Genomic DNA, 27,926 nt, shown 5'->3' with positions numbered 1-27,926 from the left:
CAAGGGAGACCCCACTTCACAAGCCCTCAGGATCAAAACAGGTTTGGAAGTGTTTTCAGAGCTTATAAAAGAAAATACAGACAACCACCTCCGCTGATATCGAAGATCTTGCTTTCTGCCACCATCCCTCAACCAGGCTCTGCTCCAGAAAGCATATGTGCACACTACTGAAAATTACACGTACAGATGCGTTCTCTCTAATACCTCCTGATGGCAACTGTGTTATTTAGAAGGTGTGGTTCTAGGTTGCTTTAATACATCCACCTCTCTAGTACAAAGCTGTTGCCACTAAAATTTTATTTATTTTGACCTTTAAAAAATCTTATTTTAAAATCCATAAAACCTTTATATACAGTTTCTAAGACGAATAAGCAGCTACAGACCACTGCCCCATCCCCTTCTCCTGACCTCACTAAAGAATACTGAGACAACCCCAGGTAACATTAACTTCTAATAGCCAAAATGCAGCCCAGAGGCTAAGCAACACGCGCCTCCTAATGTGGGGTGCACATGAGTCACTGGGCTGGGGATGAGAGTTCCAACAACAGTCAACCCAGAGCCAAACACACTGGGCCTCCATGCTGGCCGCCAATAAAGTAATTTTCAAATGCCTACAAGGCAACTAAGTATACGGATCCCATCTACCTCATCCTTCAGTGAGACTGGGGCAGTAAAGTCTAAACTCAACACGCTTAGCGAGAGAGATCACTAAAGTCGAATACATGTACCCCATTCCTAATAACTAACGTTTTAAACGCAGACCAATTTTAACTGGGAAACTATGAAATGGTAGTAAGAGAAAATTCCCGAAGCCAGATTAGTTTTTAAAACCACTGTTATTTTACCCCAGAAATGCTGAAGTCTATTATCAGAATTTGGTAATTTGTTAACAAGTGTGCCCAATATTATTTAATAACTTTTTAGCAGCTTCTAGTTAAACTTCTAAAACCCAACAGGGCCCAAGGCCACCTTCACTAACCAGGTAAATAAAGCAATTCTATTGCTCCCAACAAGGGGTATCCCTTATGGTTATTTCAGATTCCTAATCCTGCTGAGTTTCCAAAACCACGATCTTGACCTTCCTGAGAGGATCTGGTCTCTTGCCCTCTAGGCCTACCGGATGGACAAGAAAGAGTGTTCATTCAGGAAAGATCAACCACAGTCAGGAAAGTGTCCAGAGTCAAAAGCCAAGAGAATGATCGATCCGTAAGCACTGATCTCACTCCCTTGGAAACAGTAAGGCATCAGAGCCCATGAGCAGGGACTGAACACAAGAGCCTCCGAGTCAGGACTCCACAATGTGCAAAGAAAACATGCTCGGCACTTTCCAATCTGCTGACTATTACAAAGCTCTGTACCAGGAAGAAACCCAAATTGCAATGGCCTAAGAGCAGTTCCAAGAAACTACAGGTGCTCCAACTACAAAAAGTCACCAAAGTCAATAAACAAAAAATTAAAACACATCATTAAAACTGAAGAAAGCAAATCATCTGCTGAAAAAAGCAATTCAGTGAATCCAGGCCCAGCCCAGATAATGGTACATCCATTCAGTCAAAAGGTTTTTATTGTTTTCCCTTGTCCTTAGAACAGTTATAATTTTGAAACCTGAGGTGAAGTAACTAATTTACCTTCTGATTCAGCAGAACTTATCTGTCCAAATATGGGGTCCCCAAAAGGCCAAGACTGTCCGTGACTGTCCAGTTCATACGTTCTGGGTTAAAAGCTCACAGTCACCTGTCAGTCTTAGGACTGACCCCTCTCCACCTCCCAAATTCATGTCAGAACTGTGGAGTCATTCCATGGCCTCTGCCCTGTTGGGCTGACCTGAGTCCCTGACAAGTGCTAGAGTGCGGAAGAATTTTTCCAACATCAAAATCCCAGATAGGGCTGGAACAGAAAGAAAGAAATGCAGCATTTGATGGGATTCCGTTTTCACAACATTAAGAAAACTGAGCATTAGGTCAAACTACTTCTCTGAAGGTATCTAAGTCTAGAACAGTGAGGAAGAAAACAGTTAATTATTTAAAAGGTGAACCTGAAAGGCTTTAGTTATTCTTCCAGACCTCTGCCTGCACAAAATCAAGTAACTCCTTAGAGTCTCTGCAGACCAAGACTGGACTCTCTTCATTTCTCCCTTTATAACCCTGGGTTCTGCTCTCCATACGGTCAGAAGTTCAGGATTACCTCATAAGCAGTAACATGCCACCTTCTCTGTGTCAAGAAACAAGTACCAAAACCTCAACACCACTACCACTTTTCCAGCCAAGTCCGGGCCTAATCAACATCGGGCGCGTTTCTGAGAAGGCGTGCGCACAAGCAAACTCAGCACCTGCATCCCACCTGAAACAGCCTCAGAGTGAGGAAGGAGAGAAACGGAGCTGTTGAATCTCCACCCTGACTACAGCCGCAACCCTCGTATCCTATAACTTTGGGAAAAATCTTTCCTGAATTAATTTCTGATTAACTTGGACTAGTAGAAAATTAAATCTAAACATGTTCCTGAGTTGAAGACCATTTACAAACTATCCTGTATGTGAATATCTGCTTGAAAATTAAAGGAAACCAAAGGAAACTTGTCATTCTGAATTTCTAACAATTAATCTAAACTACTTCGTGAACAATTACGGCAAAACTCACCCCAAGTGCTCAGGAAAAATCCCAGGGTCACTGAACTCTGATTTTCAAGGCAAATAAAACCACACCTAAAAGGTTTTTGCCTAAACTAACTATCCAACCCTAGGACTCGATGTTTTAATTGCAGAACAGGAATGGCTTCACTGAACGTTCATCAGACAGAACATACCACTAACAAAAGTCTGAGCCAAACAGAGGCAGCCTGAAAGCAGACTGACTCAGTGTACGAGCTCGTGTGTGAGTCTGGGCGCCTGCACGTCACTTTGTGAGAGGTCGGCCTCCCTGGAGAGCCTGCTACGCGACGCTCCTTTCCCTTCCGCTCCTCGCGGCTCCCAGAAGGCCAGAGTCAGATGTTGAGAGCGGCAAAGGTCTTCACCAAGGTGACCTGCGTGTTTGCATCCGCTTCACTTCGGCTGCTGTCCCTGTGGCCGCTCCTGCTCTCCAGGGCCTTGTGACGGTGCCTCTCCTCCTGTCGCTTCTTCTTCTCCAGTCGCTGCTGCTCCCGCCTCTGTCTGTTGGTGACCTGAAAGAGAAGGCCGTGTGAGCTGCCCGCGCCGCGGACTCAGGTTCCACCAGGCCAAGGGGACACACGGGGCGGACAGATCCAAGAGGTCATGGGGCTGCTTCTCAGCAAGAACAGAGAAAACCCACCTAATACACCAGAAGTGATGCCTTTCCCATCACAGCTCTAATTTACACTTAAATTTCTATCTCTTTGCTGAGCTAGCAAAAGAAATAAATTTCATTCTTCTCAAAATCCAATTCACGATGACCTAAGAAACATTAACCCCAGTTCTGCACGAGATAATGCTCAAACATGCCAGAGGACCCCTTTCTCTACATAATTTAATGCCCCAGGTAACCCTAATAAAACCCTCAGAAGCTTACTGCATTTTTACCACTGCCTGTGGCTTTTGACATTATGCTGCATTTGGGGCTCAGAACTGCTTGGTGAAAAATCTTTAAAATTAATTCCCAATTCCATAAAAGGAATGGTACCATATACTATTTGCAGGAGTCAGGGGCGGGGAGAGAGACAGACAACCCTTCCGGGAAACATCTGACAATTTATCAAAAGGCCTTAAAAAGATTCAAATGTCCATACCCTTTAACCTATCCATTCCTCTTCTGGGACTCTAGCCACAAAAAAAAAAAAAAAGCAACATACAAAGATTTACACACAAAGTTTTTCAGTGCAGATGACGGCATTTATTGTATAACACAGGTTAACCTGGCAGCACCTGGACGCACAGTAACACTGGGCGGGGAGAGAGGCTGTATGTGTGTACACAGAGCAGCACGGCCGGGCCCACCTCTATACGTCACTGCATGCAGCAAACTGGACAAGCAAGGTTCTCATTCTGCTTCTCGATGCCCCCTTATGCATTCCCATGTTTTCTGCAATAACTACTTTCAAAGCACCAGAAAACAATGACGCACTAAGATGAGCTCGCAGTTCCCACCACTGTCACTGAGTCACCGCCACCCATCACTGGCCCTTGTGAGCCCATTTTTCATACCTTTGGGAGCTGGTTTTTATTTGCTTTGTTTTCTTCACTGGGGCTGGCTCGCTCTTTGTTGTTGTCAGTTCTGCCTTCATTTAAGCCCTGATTTCCAAAGAGCCTGGTGCCACTGCCGCCCTCCTCCCATAAAGGGCCACACGGCTTCAGACTTTGGCCGCTGGACTCAAGGTTCTCCTCTGCATCTTCCAAAGAAAGGTATTTTATTAAAATTGAGAACCTAAGACAGTTATACAACCGAACAATGCATAACTCCAAAGAGAGCATGTTTCCTTGAAGCAAAATTCTAACATCAAGTCAATACAGTGGGGATCACAGGGGGGAATGACTGGTACTATTTGGAAGATAAATTTAAAAAAAACCTGCTGACCAGCCTAATCATCAGCTTCCCACCTGCAGAGTGTCTTATTAAACCACTTTTTAACACGTATTTTTAGGAGGAAATCTTTCATTTGCACCCAAAACCCAGAAAGGAAACGGACTCCAAATCCGTACTGCCTAATACAGCAGCCACCAGCCATATGTAGCCATTTAAATTAAAAATGATTAAAGTTCAATGAAATTGAAGCTTCAGTTCCTTACTCTCACTCAGCCATACATGTCAACTACACACTATACCGGATGGTGCTGTTTTAACGTCACAAAGACCCAGTTACTCGCAGCTTTCTGAGAAAGCACAGCAAATATAATAAAGAAGAAAATACCCAAACACATAGAAAACAGTCATGCTGGGAGTAGAACCTGGCACATATCCGGCAATATGTACCAAAATCATTCTGAATAACTTGTGAGGACACTAAGACTATGTCTTTTTTTTTTTTTTTCCCATCTACGAAGTCACAGAATTAAACCCAGTTCAAGTAAAACAAAATTCTAATTTATCACCAGCTGATGGATACTAGTTATCTATATATTTCCATTAGAAAACTCAGTTATTTCTCTCTCTAGTCTATTTCAGTTCTCTCTAGTCTATTTCAGTTATCATTTTGTTATTATAAGGGATTCCTCTTTCAAAAAAAAAAAGTCCTCCCTGAACTCTCCATCCCTCCAAGACCAGCTTAAGTGGCCTTTCCATGCGCCCCCTGGTTCTCTATACCTCCACTGGTACGTATTATTATGCTGGTTTCCCTGTCTCCCCTCTGCCCCCCTCCCCTCAACTCCAGATTATCTTCTCCCTGAGGCAGGGCCAGGGCCTTGTAAAACACACCCACATGCAGAAAGTGATAAATGGCAGTATAACCACTACCTGTGCCTTGATAAAAATCAAACATTTGAAAAGTCACCAACACAACCACTTTGAAAGCATATAAATATCAATCATGGACTCACTATTTCTTTTCCCCTGGTTCATCTGAAGCATGGCAATTATTGCAGATTCAATGTTATAATTTTCGGCTTCCAGGTTCTGGACTATCAAATTAAAATCCTATCCAAGAAACAAAGGAACACGTCAAGGCTGGGTAGACTCTTCTACCTACCTCCACGTCAACAACCTGATACGTGAGAAAAGCTAACAGTGAGAATCAGGGCATGCCTTCAAGACCCTTCCATTTAGGAAACGCCTTAATTTTCAATAAGGCTGGTAACTTGAAATAACTATTTAATATAAATGAGTTCCTTTATATAAAACTACACTTTTACTAGTGTAAACGCCAGTCAGAAAAAGAAAAACAAAAAACCCACACACCTCCTTAGGGTTCTGAGCAATACGGGGTAAAATCTAGCAAACAAGAGACAAGTGAATAAGCAGCTCTCCTTAGGTCATCTCACTCGATCTGATGAGCCACAAACATCATGAACCTTGCTCGGCCCACCAGGTGTGGGCATCCTACACTGGGGCTACAAAACTGGCCGGAAAACTCGGCCCAGCAATGCTTGTTCATGCACCATTATTACTACAGGACATTAGTACTCACTGAACATCCAGTCGCATTGCAGACCTTCTGGACAGCATCTTCTACTTCATCTCTCAGGTCATCCTCAAAATCAACACCCTTCGTCTTGACCTTTTCCCTTTTATTTGACTCATCTTGATGAAGCATCTGAAACTAAAGGAAATATAAAGAGTAATAATCATGGAACATGCAAATAAGGTTCAGAATCTTCCACATAGGAAGACACTTTAATCTCAAAATCATTCTAGTATTTATTGAGGAGGAGAAGATTCCAGGAGCAATCTTCAGGGAATAGCAATGACTAGGCTAAATTTCATCCCGACAAGGATACTCCAGACCATAAAAGAGGTGTTAAAAAGAAAGGCCCAAGATACAGGATAAGTTGCTCAGGAAGAATGGCATTAGAGCTCCTACATCATTTCTAGACACCAACATTCTGACAATGACCGCTGACTTGAACAGCACACATTGCCTCAGCTGATCTCCAGAGCTAGGAGCTTAGTCACAGAAGCTCAACTGATAAGCTTCTGCAGCAGGACAAGTTGTCCTGAAGAAACATTCATACATCCCTCACCTGGGTCCCAAGGCCCTAACTGATCATCAGCAAGCTCTGGTGTGCTGAAGTTCCTGTCCCAGCTGGACAGTCACAGGTGAGCGTGACTGCTCTAACCTCATCTGACCTCACCTAACCACAGGCATACCACCACGTGCAAGGGAACCTGGCAATCCAAATCCTAAAAACAGAAAGAGCAGTTCGATTGGTATCCACGAGGCCTTTCCAACCTAAGGTTATTGCACAGTAGCAAAAAATCGTCCCTCTGTGGTGCTCAATCACCTTCTCTCTTCACTTCTGCTAACACAGGGAGATGGGAAATAGGCAAGGACAAATTCCTACTTGTTCGCCTGTAAAAGCGTAAGTGGAATCTAGCAGTGTGCAGTCCATTCCTTCCAGCACGAAGCGATCTATTGTAAAATTAACCCAAACAACTTGGCCAGTCTTTAAAATGTATCCAAAGGAAATAATGTCAAATAATGTCAACTTTAGAAAGGGTTTATGTGAAAGTGCTCACCATAGCACTACTAATGGTGGTGAGTAACTGGAAACCTGAGGGTTTCAGTGTATGGATAGTTAAATAACTATGGTAAATCCATACAATGATGCTTCATTTCTGTTAAAGTAAGGAGCTCAATAAACATTTTCACTCTCATTATTATTTAACAATGTTTTGGCAATAGCAAAAAGCAATTAGCCCTCTCCCCGCAAAAAAATTTTTAAAAAATTTAAAAAAATTAAAACCCCAGAAGTATGAAATTGAAAAGAAGAAAGATTACCACTATTTGCAGATGATGTAATTCTATACCAAAAAAAAAAAACCAAGAGAATCAATCAAAAAACTACCACAAACAAAGAATTCTGGCAAATCATATACTTACAAGAATCTCGTATCCAAAATATATAAAGAACTCTTATAATTCAACAACAAAAGCACAAATACCACAGTTAAAACATGGGCAAAGGACGTGAGCAGACATTTCTCCAAAGACACACAATGGCCAATGAACACATGAAAAGATGCTCAACATCATTAATCATTACAGAAATGCAAATCAAAACCATGAGATAGCATTTCATACCTGGTAGGATGGCCATAATTTTAAAGAGAAAGAAGGAAAAATAGCAGGTATTGGTTAAGAGTGTGGAGAAAGTGGAACCCGGAATACGATGCTGATAGCACGTCAGACATGCTGCTGTGGAAACCGTGCGGCACTTCCTCAAAAAATTAAACATATGACCTAGCAATTCTACTCCTGGATATGTATCTAAGAGACTGAAGACTGGGACTCAAATGCTACACGCAAATATTCATAGCAGCACCATTCACAAGAGCCTAACGTGGAAATAACACAGATGCCTGTCGACAGATGAAGGGCTAAATGAACCGGCTCTATCCACGCGATGGGGTATTATTACTCAGGCTTAGGAAGGAAGTACGGACACCTGCCACAAAATGAACGAACCTTGAAAACGTGATGCTAAGTAACATACGCCAGTCACAAAAGCCCACATATTGTATGATCCCATTTATATAAAATGTCCAGAACTGGTAAATCCATAGAGACAAAAAGCAGATTGGTGGTGGCTGAGGGAGGAAAGGAATGGAGAGTGACCTGCTTCATGGGCACGCGGTCTCCTTCTGGGGTGAGGAAAATGTTTTGGAGCTGGATGGAGGAAGGAGTTGCACAGCTTTGTGGGTGTATCATTGGCACTAAATTGTACACTTCAAAATGGTTAATTTGGGGGCGAGTGGGTGGCCTAGTCGGTTAAGTGTCCAACTCTTGATCTCAGCTCAGGTCTTGATCTCAGGATCCTGAGTTTGAGCCCTGCATTGGGCTACATGCTGGGCATGGAGCATACTTTAAAAAAAAATCTCTCAAATGGTTAATTTTGGGGGCACCTGGGTGGCTCAGTGGGTTAAATCTCTGCCTTCAGGTCAGGTCATGGTCTCAGGGTCCTGGAATTGAGTCCTGCATAAACTCTCTGCTCAACAGGGAGCCTGCTTACCCCTCTCTCTCTGCCTGCCTCTCCACCTACTTGTGATCCCTCTGTGTCAAATAAATAAATAAAGTCTTAAAAAAAATTAAAAAGTAAAATGGTTAATTTTATGTTACATGAATTTTACCCAAATTTTTAAAAAAGACAGAATTCTGCATGATAGCTGGGTGCACGCATAATTAACATTTTGTTAACTACTCTCATATATACAAATGATAACCAGCTAGGAAACAGAAAAAGAAGAAGATCCTTTCCTTATAATAGAAACAAAAACGCAAAATACCTAAGAACAAACTCCACAAAATATTAGCAAGATCCATATATAGGAAATGCTCCTGAGGATCACCCAAAAAGTCAATTAAACAGGAAAAAAAAAGCTTTATCAGGTTCTTGGCTAGGAAGACTCAAATGCCATAAAGATGTCACTTTTTCCTGAAGTTTATCTATTAATTTAATGAGATCCCAATAAAAACAAAATCAAGAGGACTTCTTTTTAACTTGACAACCTTATTCTAATATTCATACACAAAACAATAAAAAGCAAGAATACACAGAAAATTATATAGAAAATAAGTAAAAAATTCTACCAGTTTTCAAAATATACTCTTAATCAAAACAATAAATACATCAACACATGAACAGAGAAACCAGTGAAACAGAACCAACATCTAGAAACAGATCCAACTACATATGGGAATTTTATAGGGGAAAAAAGTGGCATTTTACACCAATGGAGAAGAGATACAAAATAAATACATGGTTTTGGTAACCACAAGAAAAAAAATATAAGGTTGGATCCATACCTTCACATAATTATAGGAATATAAATTCCAAAGAGAGACAAGACTTAATTCTCTTTGAAAAAATGAAACCACAAAAATGCTAAAATAAACTATGGGAGAATTCTTTTTAAACTCAGAGAATGAAAAACCTTCCTAACTTTGACTCAAAACCTAGAAGGCACGTAAAAAAAAAAAAAGAAAAACCTTGATAAACTTAACCTCATAAAAATCTAAAACTCCACCACAGACTGTTGGGGAATTAAAGACAAATGGACGACTGGAAAAAGTACTGGCAGACCCCACCACAGACAGGGGCTAATTTCCCTAATATGTAAAGGTTCCTGAAAGATCGCTAAAAAAAAAACAAACCAAATAGGGGGGAAATGGACAAAGAATATGAATATAGATCACAAAAAGAAAAAGAAAGAAAGAAATACAAATAGGTCATAAACCCAGGAAAAGAAGCATAACTCACTAATACGAGAAGCACAAATTAAAACTGTGAGGAAAACAATGTCTCCCACGGCAAGGTCAGAGGTTGGAGAATGCGGCGCCACGCCAACGTGGAGGCAGAAAGCGATGTGGGCGGAAAGTGTGGGTGCGACCTCACAGACAGCAGCGTGGCAATACCTGTCACTATTATAAATGCAGGAAGGACTCTGTAGGAATCTCTCCCACAGACACACTTACACAAGTGTGAGAAGATGTACATAAGGCACCACATGTTGTTTCTAAAAACACAGCCTCCGAAGTCAGCAGAGGGACCAGTCAAACACACCGCAGCGTGTCCACCGGACAGAAGACTACGTGGCCTTACGGACCGCTGCAGCGAGCAGCGAGCCTCCAAGCGAAGAGCACCGTGAAAAGTACAGTCCACAACACGGCATGCAGGATGCTCCAACTGGGGGGCAGAGACCGAGCAAAGACCACAAAAGCAGAATACACACACAGACACACACACTTGCTCGAAATGGACCTCCGGGAGGTTTAATGACACGCCGATAATACTGGGTGCATTCCAACAAAGTTGGAAGAGCGATTTCACTTTATTTTTTTTAAATGACAAAGAAAGCTTTTAATATGGGGCGCCTGGGTGGCTCAGTGGGTTAAGCCGCTGCCTTCGGCTCAGGTCATGATCCCAGGGTCCTGGGATCGAGTCCCGCATCTGGCTCTCTGCTCAGCAGGGAGCCTGCTTCCCTCTCTCTCTCTGCCTGCTTCTCCGACTACTGGTGATTTCTCTCTGTCAAATAAATAAATAAAAATCTTTTAAAAAAAAAAAAAAAAGAAAGCTTTTAATAAAGTGAGAACAGGCTCATGGAATAATGTTAACTGAACAAAGCGAGAAATACTGCTGGGTAAGCACCAAAACAGTAACAAAAATTGTGTCCGTGTGGAGCGCCTGGGTGGCTCAGTGGGCTAAGCGGCTGCCTTCAGCTCAGGTCATGGTCTCAGGGTCCTGGGATCGAGCCCTGCATCAGGCTCTCTGCTCAGCGGGGAGCCTGCATTCTCCGCCCCCCGCCTCTGCCTGCCTCTCTGCCCACTTGTGATCTCTTTCTCTCTGTGTCAAATAAATAAATAAAATCTTTTTTTAAAAAGTGCCTGACTTTATATACTTTTTTTTTAAAGATTTTATTTATTTATTTGACAGACAGAGATCAGAAGTAGGCAGAGACACAGGCAGAGAGGAGGCAGAGAGGAGGAAGCAGGCCCCCTGCCGAGCAGAGAGCCCGATGTGGGGCTCCATCCCAGGACCCTGAGATCATGACCCGAGCCGAAGGCAGAGGATCAACCCACTGAGCCACCCAGGCGCCCCAGCACAGATTAATTTTAGAACACAGAAGTAAGTTCAGAATGTTATATAAAGCCTATTCATGTAATCACAGTCATCAGCTATTAGGAAGAGCAAAAGAATGCTAAGCAATCTTATCTATTGCTCTAAGACTAAAAAAAATAAAAAATATAAAATCAAGCCCATAAATTCTTAAAGACAGCTTTCCATAAAAACATCACTGGTTTTGGGGGCACCTGGATGGCTCAGTCAGTTGAAATGTTAGACTCTTGGTTTCAGCTCAGGTTAGGATCTTCAGGTCCCGGGACTGAGCTCCAGGTTGGGCTCCACACTCACCGCGGAATCTGTTTTAGATTCTCTCTCTCCCTCTCCCCGGCCCCTCCCCACCACTCATGCTCTCGCTCTAGCTCTCTCTCTCTCTCAAATAAATAAATAAAATCTTTAAAAAAAAAAAAATCACTGGTTTTTAGCTCCCAGGGCACATAGCTCTTGACCCGGTTCCACCAGGGCTGAGAACACAGAAGAAAACAGGGGCCTCACTCACATCTGTCTGGAGGTGTGCGGGGGCTTCCGAGTTGTCATTCAGCCTCCGAACACTGTCATAGTGCTCTCCGCACCGATATGCGATGTGTAACTCCCTCACGCTGCTCTTCTCTGTGCCACGAATCTGCAGGCAGAAGGGAAGACAGATGCCAGCGAGGATCTGGATGGTGTCAAGTCTGGGAGGGAAAGGCCCCCTGGGTTGTCCAGGAAGCCCAGTGAGCAGGCTCTATGCACACACGAATTCCGGATAGGCTGGGATATGCCAGGGGGCGGGGCCGGAAGAACAGATACAGGACAAGTATCTGCTGCGACGAGAGATTTGGTGCTGCGCACCTGGACTCTGGGCCCTGTGTTTTCAGCCTCTGATTTAATTTGTGGGGAAAAAAAATAAAGGAAAGACTTTCTCTTAAAAAAAAAAAAAAAAAAAAAAAAGCTTAAGTAACTTCTGAATTCTCTTTCTCCTACCCATGTTACATAGGCTTCAAACTGCTTAATGTGTAACTATATGGAAATCCATCCACATGAAAAAACATAGTCAAAAGCCAGAGCAGATTTACCAGGAAGTTATAGCAGCTTATGTTTCAGAGGCTTCCGCACCCCTCAGCCTCTCCATGCACAGACCCTTTCCAGGGTGGAAGGCCCAGGGGCTGAGACAGATCTGTTCAGCTTGAAGCTCAAACAACCTGGGGCCCTCTTTGAGAAAAAGAATACAAAATTACAAATATTAAATTGCTATAACCCCTCCCAAGACCTTGAAAGGGGACTACAAAAATGAGGGACCTGACACTCACAGTAAATCCACCCACTGTTAAAACAAAAATAGCATTTTCCATCAATTGCATACTAAGAAATTAACAAGAACAAATTCAAAAATCTCCCACTTATACCAAATTCAAAACAAAACGTGATACAGTCAAGCAGTACTACTTGGCCCAATGATGAAGGCACTGTTCCAAGGCACTCCATGCGAATGGTACCCATGGAGCGCAGCCCAAAAAGAATGGTGTTCCCTGAAGTTGTGCTGTACAGAAGCCCTAAGGGTCAGGCTGGGTACGTCCCCAAGAAACCACCATCTCCACAGAAACTCTGAAGTAATTCTGAATCTGTCCCTTAAAAAGGCCCGTACCTGTTTCTTTGTTAAACACCAAAACATCAGCACCTCTTCTTGTTTTTACTGAAAGTCATAGGTAGTAAGATTCTGCCATTAATTCAAACAGTATCCATGGTCTAAAACACAAAAGCCGGAACCACACAAGTCTAGAGATCAGAACCATGGAAATTTCCTCCAGGCGGAATACTTAGGTCTCAAAATACAGACAGTCTGATTTTGACATATAACAGAGCGAGTACCATTTATCTCTCTTGGGAGGGGTTATAGCAATTATAAATTAAATCTCCAGGAAGAGTAATGGAAAAGGAAACTAGTTGATTAGAACCTTTGAATGACATTGTTCCTACAACACATACACATTTAAGTAACAGTAATATACACACAGTATGAATAGGAGAAAATAACTGGAATAGTCACCAAATCGTTAACTGTGATCTTCAGGGGGAAAGAGATTACAGAGGACTTCCACTTTCTATGCTACACATGTCTACACTGCTCACAGAAGCACATACTCCACTTGTAACGAGGGAAAAAATGCAGGTTTCAGGGTCTCCATGTTGTGAGTAAAGTCTACTCATTATTCATGCAAGAGCTCTTACCCCAGACAGTAGCAACCAATGCGGTTGCTACTTAAATTTTATAACTTGCTTCTTAAATTTTATAAGATCCGGGGCACCTGAGTGGCTCAGTACGTTAAGCCTCTGACTTTGGCATAGGTCGTGATCTCAGGGTCCTGGGATCAAGCCCCGCATTGGGCTCTCTGCTTAGCAGGGAGCCTGCTTCCTCACTCCCACCCCCACCTGCCTCTCTGCCTACTTGTGATCTCTCTCTCTCTGTCAAATAAATAAATTTTTAAAAAGTTTTATAAGGTGCTTCAAAGGGAAGTGGGAAGATGGAGGAGATCCAGTGCACAGTTCCATTATACAGCAATTATACTTATTTTGAAAACATATACTTTCAAAAAAACAAAACAAAACAAAAAACCAAAGCAAACACTTTCAGTATTTAGCAATCCATGAAAAAGAACACTACAGAAATATATTTGGAAAAAAATTCTAACTATGCAGAATCACCTTCCACAACTACCTAGATAATAAAAATAAAACTTAAAATAAATAGTTAGGGGAGACTGGGTGGCTCAGGTCGGTTAAGCAGCTGCCTTTGGCTCAGGTCATGATCCCGCATCAGTCTCCCTGCTTGGTGGGGAGTCCACTTCTCCCTCTCGCTCTGCCTACTTGGGCTCTCTGCTCAGCAGGGAGCCTGCTTCCCTCTCTCTCTCTCTCTCTGCCTGCCTCTCTGCCTACTTGTGATCTCTGTCTGTCAAATAAACAAATAAAATCTTTAAAAAAAAAAGGGGAGGGGGGAAGGTCATCATTGCCTTTATGAAAATAATCAGAGAAATGGGTAAGAAGTGTGTACACGTGCACACAGACGCATCTCCGGGTGCACAGATGGGCTTCAAACAGGTATGAGACCACCGCGATGTGTCTCTTTTCCAGGTTCAGCAAACAGTGCACAGGAATGCCAGGGATACACACTAACATGTTAACAGTAATAATCTCTGCGTAGTATGACACTCTGGGTGATTTTTACTTCCTTTTATGGGCTTTTCTGAATTTTCAAAATTTTCTATGATTAACATGTTTTAGCTAATTTAAAAAAAAAACAGCTTAGAAATGGGGAAGTGAGAGACACCTGGGTGGCTCAGTGGGTTAAGCCTCTGCCTTCGGCTCGGGTCATGATCATAGGGGGGTCATGATCTCAGGGTTCTGGGATCGAGCCCCGCATCGGGCTCTCTGCTCAGCAGGGAGCCTGCTTCCTCCTCTCTCTCTGCCTGCCTCTCTGCCTACTTGTGATCTCTGTCAAATAAATAAATAAAATCTTTAAAAAAAAGAGAGAGAAAGAAATGGGGAAGTGAATGGAAGAAGAGAGAACTAACAGAAATCCTATGCACAGTTTTTAGGAGCAGAGCCACAATGGGAAAGCAAGCATGCAAGTATGAAGAATAAGGGGATGGTAGCCTACAGACACTTTCGCCCTGTCCTGTGGCTTTCTATACTCCAGAACATTTAGTTTGATGGACTGTTTGGAGGAGATGAGGTTAATTTAGGATACCAAAGGTAATGAAAGGCGAAAACAGATGAATGGACAAGTACTTCATGAAAGGGGCCAGGGGAACACACCGAGTACGTGTTGTTAAAATCTTATTTGCCGTAGAAAAACCACTAAAACCATTCTGTGTGGCTGGGCAGAGCACAGAATTGAGCTTGACATCCTAGGCCATGAAATGTATCTTGCTGTTCGGATCACACTTTTTAGCAACACTTACTGCGTGCATTTTGTTTTTGTCTCCCTCCACATAAAAAAACAAAACATAACGTGGGTTAGGCATACCTCCAACCGGAATTTGTAGGCCCAAATCCTCTGGATTCCCACTTTACTATTTTCTACAACGTGATCTAAAGTATTTCCATATTAGGCTGTCGGCCCTCAAATTACCCAGTTAACTGACTGCTAAATAATACATATTTTTTAAGTTGTAAATTTAAAGTCAAGTTAGTAAACAGTGTATCAGATTCAGATGTACAATTCAGTGACTCAACACTGGCATAGGACACCCAGTACTCACACAAGTGCCCTCCTGCAACCCCAGCACCTTGCTGAGTAATACTGTTAACCTTCTAAAGGTCTGTGCCTTATACTTCAGACTCCCTATGTACATAACACGGGGTTTAATTCAAAGCCACTGGCAGCTTCCCGTCTGTGGTTAGGCCAGCAGTCCAAGGGACCCGTACAGTTCAGTATCACCATCTCTGGACACCCCTAATGCTAATTTATAAGTAAGAGCTTAACACAAGTCCCCCAGTAGGTGACCTACCTGCCACAAAGGGGCATTAAGTTGATGAATCACCACATTCAACTGATGATTTCTTGCAAAGGCTACGATTGCATCATTGCCAGCAAAGGTTCCAGGCTTTGCCAAACTGGCCACTGCACAAAACAGGAGAGAGAGGAAAATGAACTCTTTGGAATGGAAAAAACCAAGTGCAAACATGCTTTGGTATTTGCTTAGTTCCAAATAGTATGAAACAGAGGGATCCATCTGAGAAATCCATAAGCTCTGTCAGAACCAGGAATTCAGTTGGTTGCACAGTATGTCGTCTGCTACTTGGAAGAGTACCAATCATTCATAAAGAAAGGAGTCATTTCTTCCCTCATTAATTACTTACTGTTTCCTATATGCTTAACTCTGTAGGACTGGAAACGAACAACAACCAGAGTAACCTTCAGTTTGCATTAATGAGTGTGATTAGGTGTTAAGCACGGCTCTACTCACTTCCGGATTATTACTTTTAATCCTCAAAACTCTCTGAAAGAGACAGCATCGTGCATACCATCCTCCAGGTAGAGCAGTTTGTAACTGAGCCCAAGGTCACAGAGCCAGTACATAGCAGAGCAGAGACCGCATCCCAGGCAGCCTGACTCCAAGCCCTGGCTCTTGACCACGCCATTACACAGCTGGTCACAGTCTGAGCTCAAGGAGTCTACAACCAGTGGGGGACAAACAACAAGAAAACAGGCATCGCTGATGCGTAAGTGTCGCAGGGAAGGGATGTACAGTAAGGAACTTGGCCTCACCCAGAGAGGTCTGGCCTTTGTCCCGGACTCCTAGGTAATAACCTCTAAACCCTTAAAATTTCCCACGTGAAAGGATGATGGGCCCCTTGGCCCCACTTGAGTTTATACTAATGAGGTGACTCGTGGTGGGCCTCTCTGGCCACATGACAGTAGGAAGACCTGGGGGACTGGGAGCTGGATACTGAGAGCAACCATCTAGGCAGTCAATCAATAATAGCTACGTAATGAGGCCCCAGTAAATGTGGAAGTCGGGGGGCTCCCTGGCTGACAGTATTCTGTGATTGTGTAACCCTCCCTGACTCTAGGCCTTGGCTAATTTTGATCCATATCCTTTCCTTGTAAAAAATTGTAACTGTGAGTATAACCATCGTCAGTGAGTTCTGAGTCCTTCTAACCAATTACTGAACCTGAACCTGGTTCTGGGAAACCCCCAATTTGCAGCTGGTATCAGAATAGGGAAGTCGGGCATGTGGGTGGCTCAGTCGTTAAGCGTCTGCCTTCGTCTCAGGTCATGATCCCAGGGTCCTGGGACTGAGCCCCGCATTGGGCTTCCTGCTCCTCCCACTCCCTCTGCTTGTGTTCCTGCTCTATCTCTCTCTCTGTCAAATACATTTTTAAAAATCTAAAAAAAAAAAAAAAAAAGAAAGAAAGAAAGAAGAGAGGGAAGTCTTATGAGAGACTGTGCCCCCAAACCCTGCCGTCTGGCTGACTCCAGGTCAGGACCACAACGCAGTCTGGTAGTGGGAGGGGAGGTAAGGTGTATCAGACAAGCTTCTCAGCAGACAACTGCACTGACTCCTAAAGGGCGAGCAGGAGACAGACAGAAGAGGAACAGATGACGTTCCAAGCAGAGGCGAGAGAGAGAGAGGATGAGCTTGTGCGCTGTACAGTATGGCGCGAACTTGGGACTGCCGAAGCCGGGGGGGCGGGGAACAGAAGACAGAGCGGGAAACAGCAAGAGATGAGGGTAGAGAAGTAACAAGAGCTGAAGAGTTTAGACTTTATCCTCAGGTCCGTGGGGAGCAGCCAACAGGTTTTTGATGGGGAAAAGCAGTCTTAGATGTATGTGCATTTAGCTCACTACTCTGGCGGCAATGTGGAAGACAAACTCAAGGGGTCAAGAGGCAATGGAATTGGTCCAGAAAGTATTGAAGAAGTCTAAGCAAATGGCCCTGAGGCTTGATTTTATGAGGGAGAAGAGGTGAAAGAAAAAGACACGGAGGTAGAAGTGACAAGCCTTAATAAATGACTGGGCATAAGAGGGGGAGAAGGCACTGAGCAGATTCAGGTCTCTGTGCAGCTGGAGAGCCAGAGTCTAAAGGAAAGAACGATCGTAAACAACACAGCCATCCCCCAGGGTAACCAGGCCCCAAAGAGCTAAGTGAGCCATTTATTTATTCACTTAACAAACGTCTTCCGAGTGCCTACCACGCGCCAGGCAGGGCCACTTTGCGGAACAACCACAGTCCTTGTCCCCAGGAATCTCACGGTGTAAAAAGGCAGGCAGGCAGGCGTTAAAACCACATTAACCAGAATAGTGATACATGGAGCAAGTCCAGCCTTCTGGTGACACTCGAATGGAATGTGCAGACTTCTCAGGGTCCTTTCTTTCCGCTACGGCAGCCAGAGCCACCTCTCACACCTCTGATGCTCAAATTCTCACAGAGCACCAACCAGCCATCAGGCAAACCCAGTGGCATTTCAACAACACAGACTCCCATTGTGCATCGACAGGGATCATCACATCATGCTGCTGGCTGCAGGCTGGAGTCCCCTGTACTGCCGCACCCCAAATCTACCACGTGACTCCACTGCAGATATCCACAGGGGATATTACAGTGTTTCCAGTCAAAGTGAAAACTCTCTCCATCCAAAATGATATTTTACTTGGACGAATGACCTCATTCATTTTATATAGCACTAAACTGCAAAAACTTGCCCTGTAGACCCACACTTGTCAACAGCTGACCATCTGGTAACCTGTTATCTGCCAGACAGAAATTGAGCCAGAGAAAGGAACCATTAGAACTCAGTGACTAACACAAACTACTCATGGAGGGGGTGGTTTGCTGCTGGGCCCCTTTTTTGCTGGTGCCTAATGAATGAGTCCTTTCCTAGGTAGCAATGAAAAAGGCTTTGCGGTCATGGATAGTTTCCCTGCCAAAGGTCTTCCTCCTGCTGCCCTCTCTCTCGATGAGAGAGGATACAACTACCCAGCCATTCTCCAGAACGTTCCAAACCACTTTTGTCTCCTCCTCCTCCCCTCCTCCCCACCTCCAAAGAGGCCTGTCAATTATGATACCAAACTGTGTCCTAGCTTGGATTCTACTGATTACCCCCAAGTAGCTGGTGGAGCCTGTCTTATTGTTTCATCTGGCCAGTGTGGACAGGCTTCTAACTCATCCTCCTGCTCAGTCTTTCTCCATCCATTCCTGACATGGCATCCACAATTAGTTCTCTAAAACACAGAACAATCCTGTCTCTTTCCTAGTAAGGGTATTATGTGAGCCCTGTGATGATAATGTTAGTTATAAAATACAAATATATCAACACCTTGTTTAGTAGATCCTTAAAGTTTTTTTTAAGATTTTATTTATTTATTTGAGAGGGAGAGAGCGAGCACAATTGGGGGAGAGACAGAGGGAGAAGGAGACACCCCCCTGAGCAGGGTGCCTAATGCAGGACAGAGCACTATCTCATGACTCTGAAACCATAACCTGAGTTGAAGGAAGATGCTTAACCGACAGAGCCATCCAGGTACCCCGAACCTTAAAGTTTAAAAGCTCAAATGTACTAGGGCTCCTGGGTAGCTTAGTCAATTAAGCATCAGACTCCTGATTTCAGCTCAGGTCATGATCTCAGGGTCCTGGGATCAAGCCCCGTGTCAGGTTCTGCGCTCCCCAGGGACTCTGCTTCTCCCTCTCCCTCTGCACCTCCCCTGTGCACACTCTTTTTTTTTCTCTCTCTCTCCCTAAAATAAATAAGTAAAAATCTTTTAAATAAAAGGCAGGGGGAAGCTCATATGTACTTTCTTACTAGATCTGAGCTAATTTAAATCACTGATTTGCCTCAAAGAAAAGTGGTTGTGTTTGGGTTTCTGGTGAGAAATTGAAATGACTACTGCTTTTTCTGATTATAAAAGCAATACGTGGGTGCCTGGATGGCTCAGTGGGTTGAGCCACTGCCTTCAGCTCGGGTCATGATCAAGCCCCGCATCCGGCTCTCTGCTCAGCAGAGAAAAAAAAAGCAGTATGTGGTCATTTTGAAAATCAGAAAAATATGCAGAAGAACATTTAAAGTTGTCATAGTCCCACCACACCTAGACGGCTGGCATTTACTAAGAACTTATTTTAATTATATTATCTAATTTAATCCTTATCAAAACCCCTATAAATTGGTGTTATTATACCTCCAAGTTGTTGAAAGGAAATGGTTTCTGAAAAATAAGCAGAACCAAGAATTACCAACCATAATATGTTAGGACTTAGCCACTTTTCCTAGTGTGTATGTGTGTGTTTCTGTACCTTTCAAAATGAAGATCAGTCTGTATACATTTTATAGGCTTCTTTGATTCCCCTCCCACTGAATAAGAAGTTCTAAATAGCTTTCAGGTTAATTAACAGCACCACTTTTATTAAGGGTACAGATACCTTAACCTATTGATTCCCAACTGCCTAGCATGCTGCCTATTAGAAGGCAGACCAATATTTTTTGAATAAATGAATGCCATCATTTATGAAATGAAACCCCTGAATGCTGATGGATTTAATTACCCAATGCATTACTCCTAGAGGATCCAGTGTCCCACAGTGAACCTACCATGTTTCTCAAAAGGAATGTCATCTTCTACAAAGGGTTCAAAATCTTCCCGCTGCTTTATCATGTAATCCACTGTCTCTTGTCGGTGCTTGAGATGATTTCGTGAGTGTCCCTCCAACTGATCACCAAGTGCTCTGAACAGGCAATTGCTATCAAAACAAAAATGTTGGTCAAGACCTCTTAAAAATGAACTTAGTTCATTTGAAATGACGACGCTTTGCACTAGGCCACTGATGGGAATCATTCCCCTGGAGATAAAGCTTCAATGCTGACAGTCCAGGATTCTTCCCAAATACTGTGGGGAGAGCACTAGGGCAGGCATTCAACCACATCATCTTCTTGAGAGGCTACAAACTGGACCTCATTCCCCACTTGGCAGCTAGCTGACTCAGGAAAGTCAATGAACTTCCCCAGTCTCAGCTGCTTCGACTCATGCAGGTGGTGATACAGTAACCGCCTGAAGACAGGGTCCAGACATTACAGGCCATTCCACACCTAAGGACTGTGATTCCCAGAGGCCCTTTCCAAGTAATAAATCCTATCTACCACCTCTTTTCTGAAACGAGCTCCGCTACAGCTGCCCAGCTACCATCATTCATCTAACAAAGAGTATCCAAAAGACAGCAATTTGTCAAGCTCCTGATACAAGCAATTGAACTCTACATCCTATTTGGGTCCTATAAACATAGTGGAGAAGACCAGGAGAAGGAAAGCCCGCGGACGACACAGAGCTGTACTGTGCAATGACACTCTCCCTCCTGGGCTCCTCTCCTCCCGCCCAGGGAGCCACAAAGCCACTGTTACTCCTGCCAGATGGAAACTTTAAACGCCATTTTTTGTTTCTCAAAAATTAAAATGCTGATAGTAAACTTTAAGAGCTATCTTTACTTGGAAACTCCTCAAAGGCTTCTAAAATTTCAAATTATATCACAAATACAGAGCCCAGACACACGGAAACCAAAACAAGACAAACACCAACTAGTATCCTTGAAACTAAGGCAATAAGCCATTGGGAAGCCCAATAGTTGCCCAGTTTCACACCAAACTGTCCGCTCTTTCAAATGAAGAGTAAACTCATCACAAATTACTTCCATAATTTCAGACCTAAATGTGCAGCAGAAAGAGGTTTTTGTTTCCAACTCAGAAAAATGAGTTTTCAACAGAAAGTTATGGAGAAGGCAGGAATCTCTTCAAGCATATAAAGACATATACTTTATTTATTTGTGAAGGCGGAGGAGAAAATTTAAAGAATGCACGTTCTATAAACTATAAACTAGAAACCAAAAAATTATGCATCAATTTGGGGTAAGATTCAACTGGAATATAGCATTTGTGCATACTACACTGAGGTGTCTTTTACTAAAATAAAACAGCCATCTTTTTTCACCCACGAGAAAAAAAAGTAACCTAATAGATAAGATGTTCTCAACTTTAAGCTTTTCTCTCAAACTTCTTTAAACCCTTAGTACCTGCTACCACTAGTCAGTCTACTTTTGAGGGTGCCTGGATGGCTCACACTCTTGATGTTGGCTGAGGTGATGATCTCCGGGTCATGGGATCAAGCCCCGCGTTGGGTCTGTGCTCAGCACAGAGTCTGCTTGTCGGCACATGTGCCCTCTCACTCTCCCTCTAAATTAAATAAATAAATGAATGAATGAATGTTTTTAAAGATTTTATTTATTTGATAGACAGAGATCATAAATAGGCAGAGAGGCAGGCAGAGAGGTTGGGGGTATTGGGGGGCGCTGAAGCAGGCTCCCTGCTGAGCAGAGCCCGATGCGGGGTTTGATCCCAGGACCCTGAGATGATGACCCAAGCCAAAGGCAGAGGCTTAACCCACTGAGCCACCCAGGCACCCTAAAAAATAAATAAAATCTTAAAAAAAAAAAAAACGAGGTGTGATTTAGCACAAAATTATGTATTTAGTTATTTTACATTAAATTCATGGTATTCAGCAGAAAGTAACATGCTTTCTAAGAACTTTCAGTAACATGGGCAAATGTTACCTGTAGTTATCCCTACACAGTGGAATTAGAAGTAACTGCTGAAAGTATTTTAAGATATGTGTCTCTATTTACCAAACTCTCCTTGAGCTTACTAAAAATAAGTAATGAAAATGAAAAATCAGGATAGACAAATCACTTTCTTTTCTGAGTTACAAGAGAGTGATACAGGAAAACTGAACAAACACCACACGCTTAGCATAGTGGGCGGCCTCGGGGAGTCCAGCAAAAGCACAAGGTGACCAGTGCCCCAAGGCCCTCTAGGAGATCCCGTTTCCTGAGCCCACACCTGAGCCCCATACACTAGGGCAGGGCTTCTCCACACTACTGCCCTCTGGGGATGACTCTTTGTTGTGGGGGCTGTGCACTGCACCTCAGGATGTTGACAAGCATCCTGGGCCTCTACCCACTGGATGCCAGCGGCACCTCCACTGCCTGTCAGCTGGAACAACCAAAACTGTCTCCAGACATCACCAAACGTTCCCTGGGGAAGCATCAGAATCATCTCCCAGTGAGAACCACTGCACTACCAGGTTCTATGTAAGGTCTTGCATTTGAGTTCACAAAAAAAAGCAATTACATAAGTGATATGTAAGAGTTCTGGGTGCCCAGTGATAGTTCAGGAGGAGACAATACTGTAACAGCCGCCAAAAGAACTAACTAATGGCCTCTGAGGCTGCAATCATAGTAGTAAATGTGCAGAAAGGGCAGGGTGGGGGCAGGGGAGGGACAGGGCTTGTCCTCTGGGAGCTCAGACCACAGCTCGAGTACTAGATACGATTCTAAGTTACCACATTTTCAGAGAGACATGTTCCAATGGGAAGTGGCTTTAAACCACAGAAGATGAAGAACATGAACTACAGCTTCGCCTACAGCGGGCTTGGCAGGACACAAGATCTACCTCGAACTGTGTGTCATGGTGAAAGGCACGCTGTTATCTATACAATAAAACTAAAACACGGGACCTCTAGAGACACAGATTCAGGCAAATGAAAGGAAATTTTAGCTCTATGGAAACAAGTCATAAACTAAGGATCTTGTAAATTTCTGTCTACTGGCAATCCTCGGTGTCTACATATGTGCTCTACACAATGGTAGCCAACAGCTACGTGTGACTACTGAGCACATGAAATGTAGTTAACTGAAACTGCAGCATGTTTTCAGGATAAGATACTGGATTTTGAATAGTATTTTAAGACATAAAATATCTCATTAAAAATGTTTATATTGTCGGGGCGCCTGGGTGGCTCAGTGGGTTAAGCCGCTGCCTTCGGCTCAGGTCATGATCTCAGGGTCCTGGGATCGAGTCCCACGTCGGGCTCTCTGCTCAGCGGGGAGCCTGCTTCCCTATCTCTCTCTCTCTCTCTGGCTGCCTCTCCATCTACTTGTGATTTCTCTCTGTCAAATTAATAAATAGAAGCTTTAAAAAAAAAAAAAGATGTTTAAAAAAAAATGTTTATATTGTCTCTGTCAAAACAATAATATTTTAACATATCAATATTATGACATACAGTGACATATATTAAAATTAGTTTCACCTGTTTCTTTTTATTTTTTTAATGTAGCTAACGGAAAAATTTTAGATTACATATTGGCTCCTGTTTTATTTCTATCGGACCAGCACTGGTCTGGATCACTGATTCTCAAAGTGTGATTCCCTAACTACTTGAAAACTTATTTGCAATGAAAACTCTCAGTCTTCACCCCAGGCCTACTGACTCAAACCTTCTGGGGTTAAACCCAAGAACCTAGCTCCTCGAAATGGTTCTGTCAAATTCTAAAGTTTGAGAAACACTAGCCTAAACTCTAGACTCTAGCTCCCTGGTTCGCAATTACAGCTGCATATTAGAATCACCTGTGGATATTTTAAAGGTTCTCAATAACCAAGTCCCACTGCCTGAGATTCTGGTATAGTTGATCTACAAGAGGCCCAGACACTGTATTTTTGCCAAAGCTCCCTAAGTGTGCCAGCAAGGTTGAAAACCAGTGAGCGAGATGCAGAGCAGTTGTCCACGGGATGCAGGTAACAAGGTGATGTGGCAATACCCTTCCATCACTGGAATCCTAAGATTCCAAAAGCAAAACAAAAATTTAAAAAATAACTTGCTTAGGAGAGATAAATGATTAAAATTAGTGATTCTTTAACGTTTTCATTGTAGAACACTACTAATTAGTTAGGAAGTTGAGGCCAAGATTTAGTAAGATGCAACTAGATACGGTTCAGAGATGCTAATATTGTACTGCCTAATCCAATCAGACATTCTTTTCACACTATGCCAATCACGTTTTTAAGGACAACACCAAGGTTAAAATATTTCTTTGTTTTGAAACGGAATCTAATTTATGTTGGCCCTCCCTCCAGACATGACAAATACAAAGGCGGCCCATGATGCATGACAAACCCCGTAAGTAGCTCCGAGATTAATCTAGGCTAAATTGACTCATGTCACGTAAAGGCTACATTAGAGGACAGCAGGTGCCCAGAGGTGCCAGGATGCTCTAAGTACCATACCGCCTACAGTGAATATGCCTCCACAGTGAGATGCTAGGTCAGGCTACTCAATATGGACATCAGACCAGAATGGAAAGACCGAAGAGTGGAGGCTGTCAACTTCTGTTATCATAACTTCATTATATTTCACCAAGAGTACTCAATAAATATTAATAAAGAATCTGATGATACCTACTAAGCCATCACATACACAGGGAACCCCATTCACTGCACAGTGATAAAGCCTGTTGTCGTTATATTCAAAAGCACCACAACACTAGAAGGCTGAACCACAGCCCATCTCATGGTCCCCGTGGGAAGAATGTGTGAACCAAAAGTGGTGAGCCTCATGGAACACACAGAAGGAGTTATCATGATCATTTTAACTAACATTGTCTCAAGAACAGTGACCCCAGAAGGGAGAGACATGAACATTCCTCTGGCCTCCGCAGTCTCCCTGCCAGTGTTCTACCCTTCTACCCTGATACTCCTGCATCCGAAGCAACTCCTATCTCTCTAAAAAATAAAGCGCTCCTGTGCCTTTACATGTATTATATTACTCCTCAGCCTGGAATGTTCTCTTGGCATATTCCCATTGGTATGGGAATGACCCAGTCAGAGTATGAGAGGCAGCTGGTGTGGTGTAAGCTCACTGAACATTGGATGAATAAATGAGAAGGCCTCCCTGATCGCTTGAGGGAGTGCTGGCCACCTCTTCTCAATAGTACTATAATCGGCCACTGTTAAAAACATACCAAACTGTAATTATTTGTATCATCCATCCTCAAAGTGGGGCCCAGTTTGGGAGAGAGGAAGGTAGCTCTGAGACCCTTTCGGGGTATTCCTGAGTTCAAAACTAAGATGTCACTTATCTTTTGCACTCTTACTCTCTCTCAAGTATAGAGTGGAGATTTCCAGAGCTTACATGATACATAGGTTATCATTCTGACAGTTAATGGAATGTGTGTTTGTGTAGTCTTGTGTTTCTAATTTTTGCTTTCCTTTCAAATACAGTAAATATTGATAGCTATAATCCACATAAACAAAAGCTCTTTGGAGTTCTCAGTAATTTTCAGGAGTGTAAAGGAGTCCCTAGGTCAAAAGCTCCCTTTTTCATTTATCTCTTACTAGATGTGAATTCCTTAAGTATCTTAGTCATCAATGGATTCCCAGCTCTTGCTCAACCTTTGCTGAATTAACTAAATTATGTTCTCTTGGGGGGCAGAGCAGAGGAGAGGTAGTATCCCCAAAGTTTTCCATCACATTGTGAGAGCTCCCTCAGGATTTTACAGTTCCCTGTGCTGCAATTCCTGCTCAGAAGCAACCTTCTGCTGAGTACTTCAGTTTCCCCGGCACCCTGACATTGAGAATACCATGTCCAGTATAACAGACACAACCAACCCAATCATTTGCAAGGAAGAGCCTCACCTCAATCCCAGTGTAAAATACTCAACTGTAAAGTATTTTAGTTTATACAGCAGTGTCCTGTGCTTGTAAGTCTGATTAGGATAAGTAAGGCCCAGAATAGTTAATAAACTATATTTGACGAAATCAAAGTACTAGGCTAAAAGCAAGACACAGCAAAGCAAGTCTTTAATGGCAGTGACTCCACAAAGAAAACGTCCCTTTGCGAGCCCCTCCTGAGGGTGCAGTTGGCCTCTGTGACATTTTTATCATTCATTCGTACAACAAAAATGCACTGCATGCCCTCTATGTACTAGGCACTACGCTAGATGATGGTGAGTAAAATGCAACCAAGCTCTAAAGCCAAGTGTTTAAGCACTGAACATATGCAGGAAAAGATGGGAAATATCAATTAGTGCCCGTTCATACACTGTCTTGATCAATAAGGTACAGTGTAATGTGAAATTAAAAAAAAAAAAAAAAAAAAAACACTTTCTTCCCTCTTTTCCATGCTTAGTAAGTAAGGCAATTCTATATGGTCTTGAACTTCATCTTATTCTCCCCTCTGCCCTTTCTGAGCCCTTAAATGCAGGGAAGAACAGCAGCAGCCAGGCTATTATTAATGTCTCTTCCAGAGTGACCCACCCTGGCAACCAGACTCCCTCTGACCTACCCCTGCAATGAGGATGCCAACTGTTCTCCCCCCGCCCTCTTCTTTTTCCCGCTGTCATCCATCCTTCTGGATCCATATCCCCTTCCCTTTCCCCATTTTCTCCCTCCCATCCCACTTATTTAGCTCGTGTTCCCTAAAAGAGCTCGCCCTAGATTCCAGTCGGAGCCCCAAGCAAGCTGGAGTTAAGCATCAGAGGAGAAACTCGGGCGCGCAGAAGTCAGAACTGGAGAAGTTACCTTTCAGGTCAGTCAACAGCAGGCCCTCAAAGACCTAACGTGCTAAGCGTAAAAGGAGCGCAGCGCCCAACAGTAAGAACTCGAGAAGGGCCGCGTGTTGGTAATACCAAGCGGAGCTTCGCCTCTTTCTCCCGGTCTCGGCGTCGCTGTCCTGCTCTTCGAGGGACCAGCTCCAACTCATTCCTCCAGGTCTCGGCTTAAATGTCACCTTTCAGAGAGGCCTTCCTGGGCACCTATCTCAAGGAGACCGGCTCCACTGCTGTCTCTTGGGACCACTTCACCGTTTCCTCGCGGCCTCTGCCACCACGACGTCAATTTGAGATTACTCGAGCGTCCCGAGGGGAGGGATCCACCCCCACCCCCCCTCCCGCACTGGGAAGCGGTGGCGCTCGGCGCCTCCGGAATGAATGAGCGGACGCGAGCGGGCGACGGTCGCCAAGCCCCGCGCGTCCCCCGGCGCCGCCTCCCGCGCTCCCGGGCCCGCCTCACCCGTCCCCCGGCACCTCCCGCAGCTTCAGCCCCAGGGCCTGCAGCTGGTTGGCGAAGCTGACGAACTCCTCCTCGCAGCCGCCGCCGCCGCCGGACTCCGGCCGGTTCCGCCGCTCTTTGGCCAGGGCCCGGCGCGCCGCCCGTTCGTCGCGCTTGCGCTCGGCCTCGGCTTTCCGGCTGCCGCTTCCCGGCCGGCCCTTGGCCGCTTGCTTTCGGGACATGGCCGCGACGCGCGGCCCGCAGCTGCAAGACGAAAAGCCGCAGGACCGCCCGGCGGCCGTCTCAGGTGCCAAAAAGGCGAAGCGGCGCGGGCGACGGAGCCCGGCGACGGCAACGCGGCCACC

The 27,926-nt window shown here is 43.9% G+C and overlaps 1 protein-coding gene across 1 annotated transcript; it reads right to left on the bottom strand.

Moving 5' to 3' along the window:
• Positions 1-27,926, bottom strand: OTUD3 (OTU deubiquitinase 3). The gene is made up of 8 exons (XM_059376464.1): positions 27,583-27,926; positions 20,287-20,435; positions 15,707-15,819; positions 11,719-11,841; positions 6,071-6,202; positions 5,484-5,580; positions 4,155-4,339; positions 1-3,157 (listed from the first exon to the last, which is right to left on the bottom strand). Exons 1-8 carry the CDS (start codon positions 27,801-27,803, stop codon positions 2,981-2,983), a joined length of 1,197 nt encoding a protein of 398 aa, XP_059232447.1. The 5' UTR covers positions 27,804-27,926; the 3' UTR covers positions 1-2,980.

The sequence above is a fragment of the Mustela nigripes genome, chromosome 14, assembly GCF_022355385.1.
Source record: "Mustela nigripes isolate SB6536 chromosome 14, MUSNIG.SB6536, whole genome shotgun sequence".
In the NCBI taxonomy this organism is placed as follows: Eukaryota; Metazoa; Chordata; class Mammalia; order Carnivora; family Mustelidae; genus Mustela; species Mustela nigripes.
The sequence above is the reverse complement of the archived record's forward strand: the minus strand, read 5'-3'. Positions and strand labels throughout refer to the sequence as shown.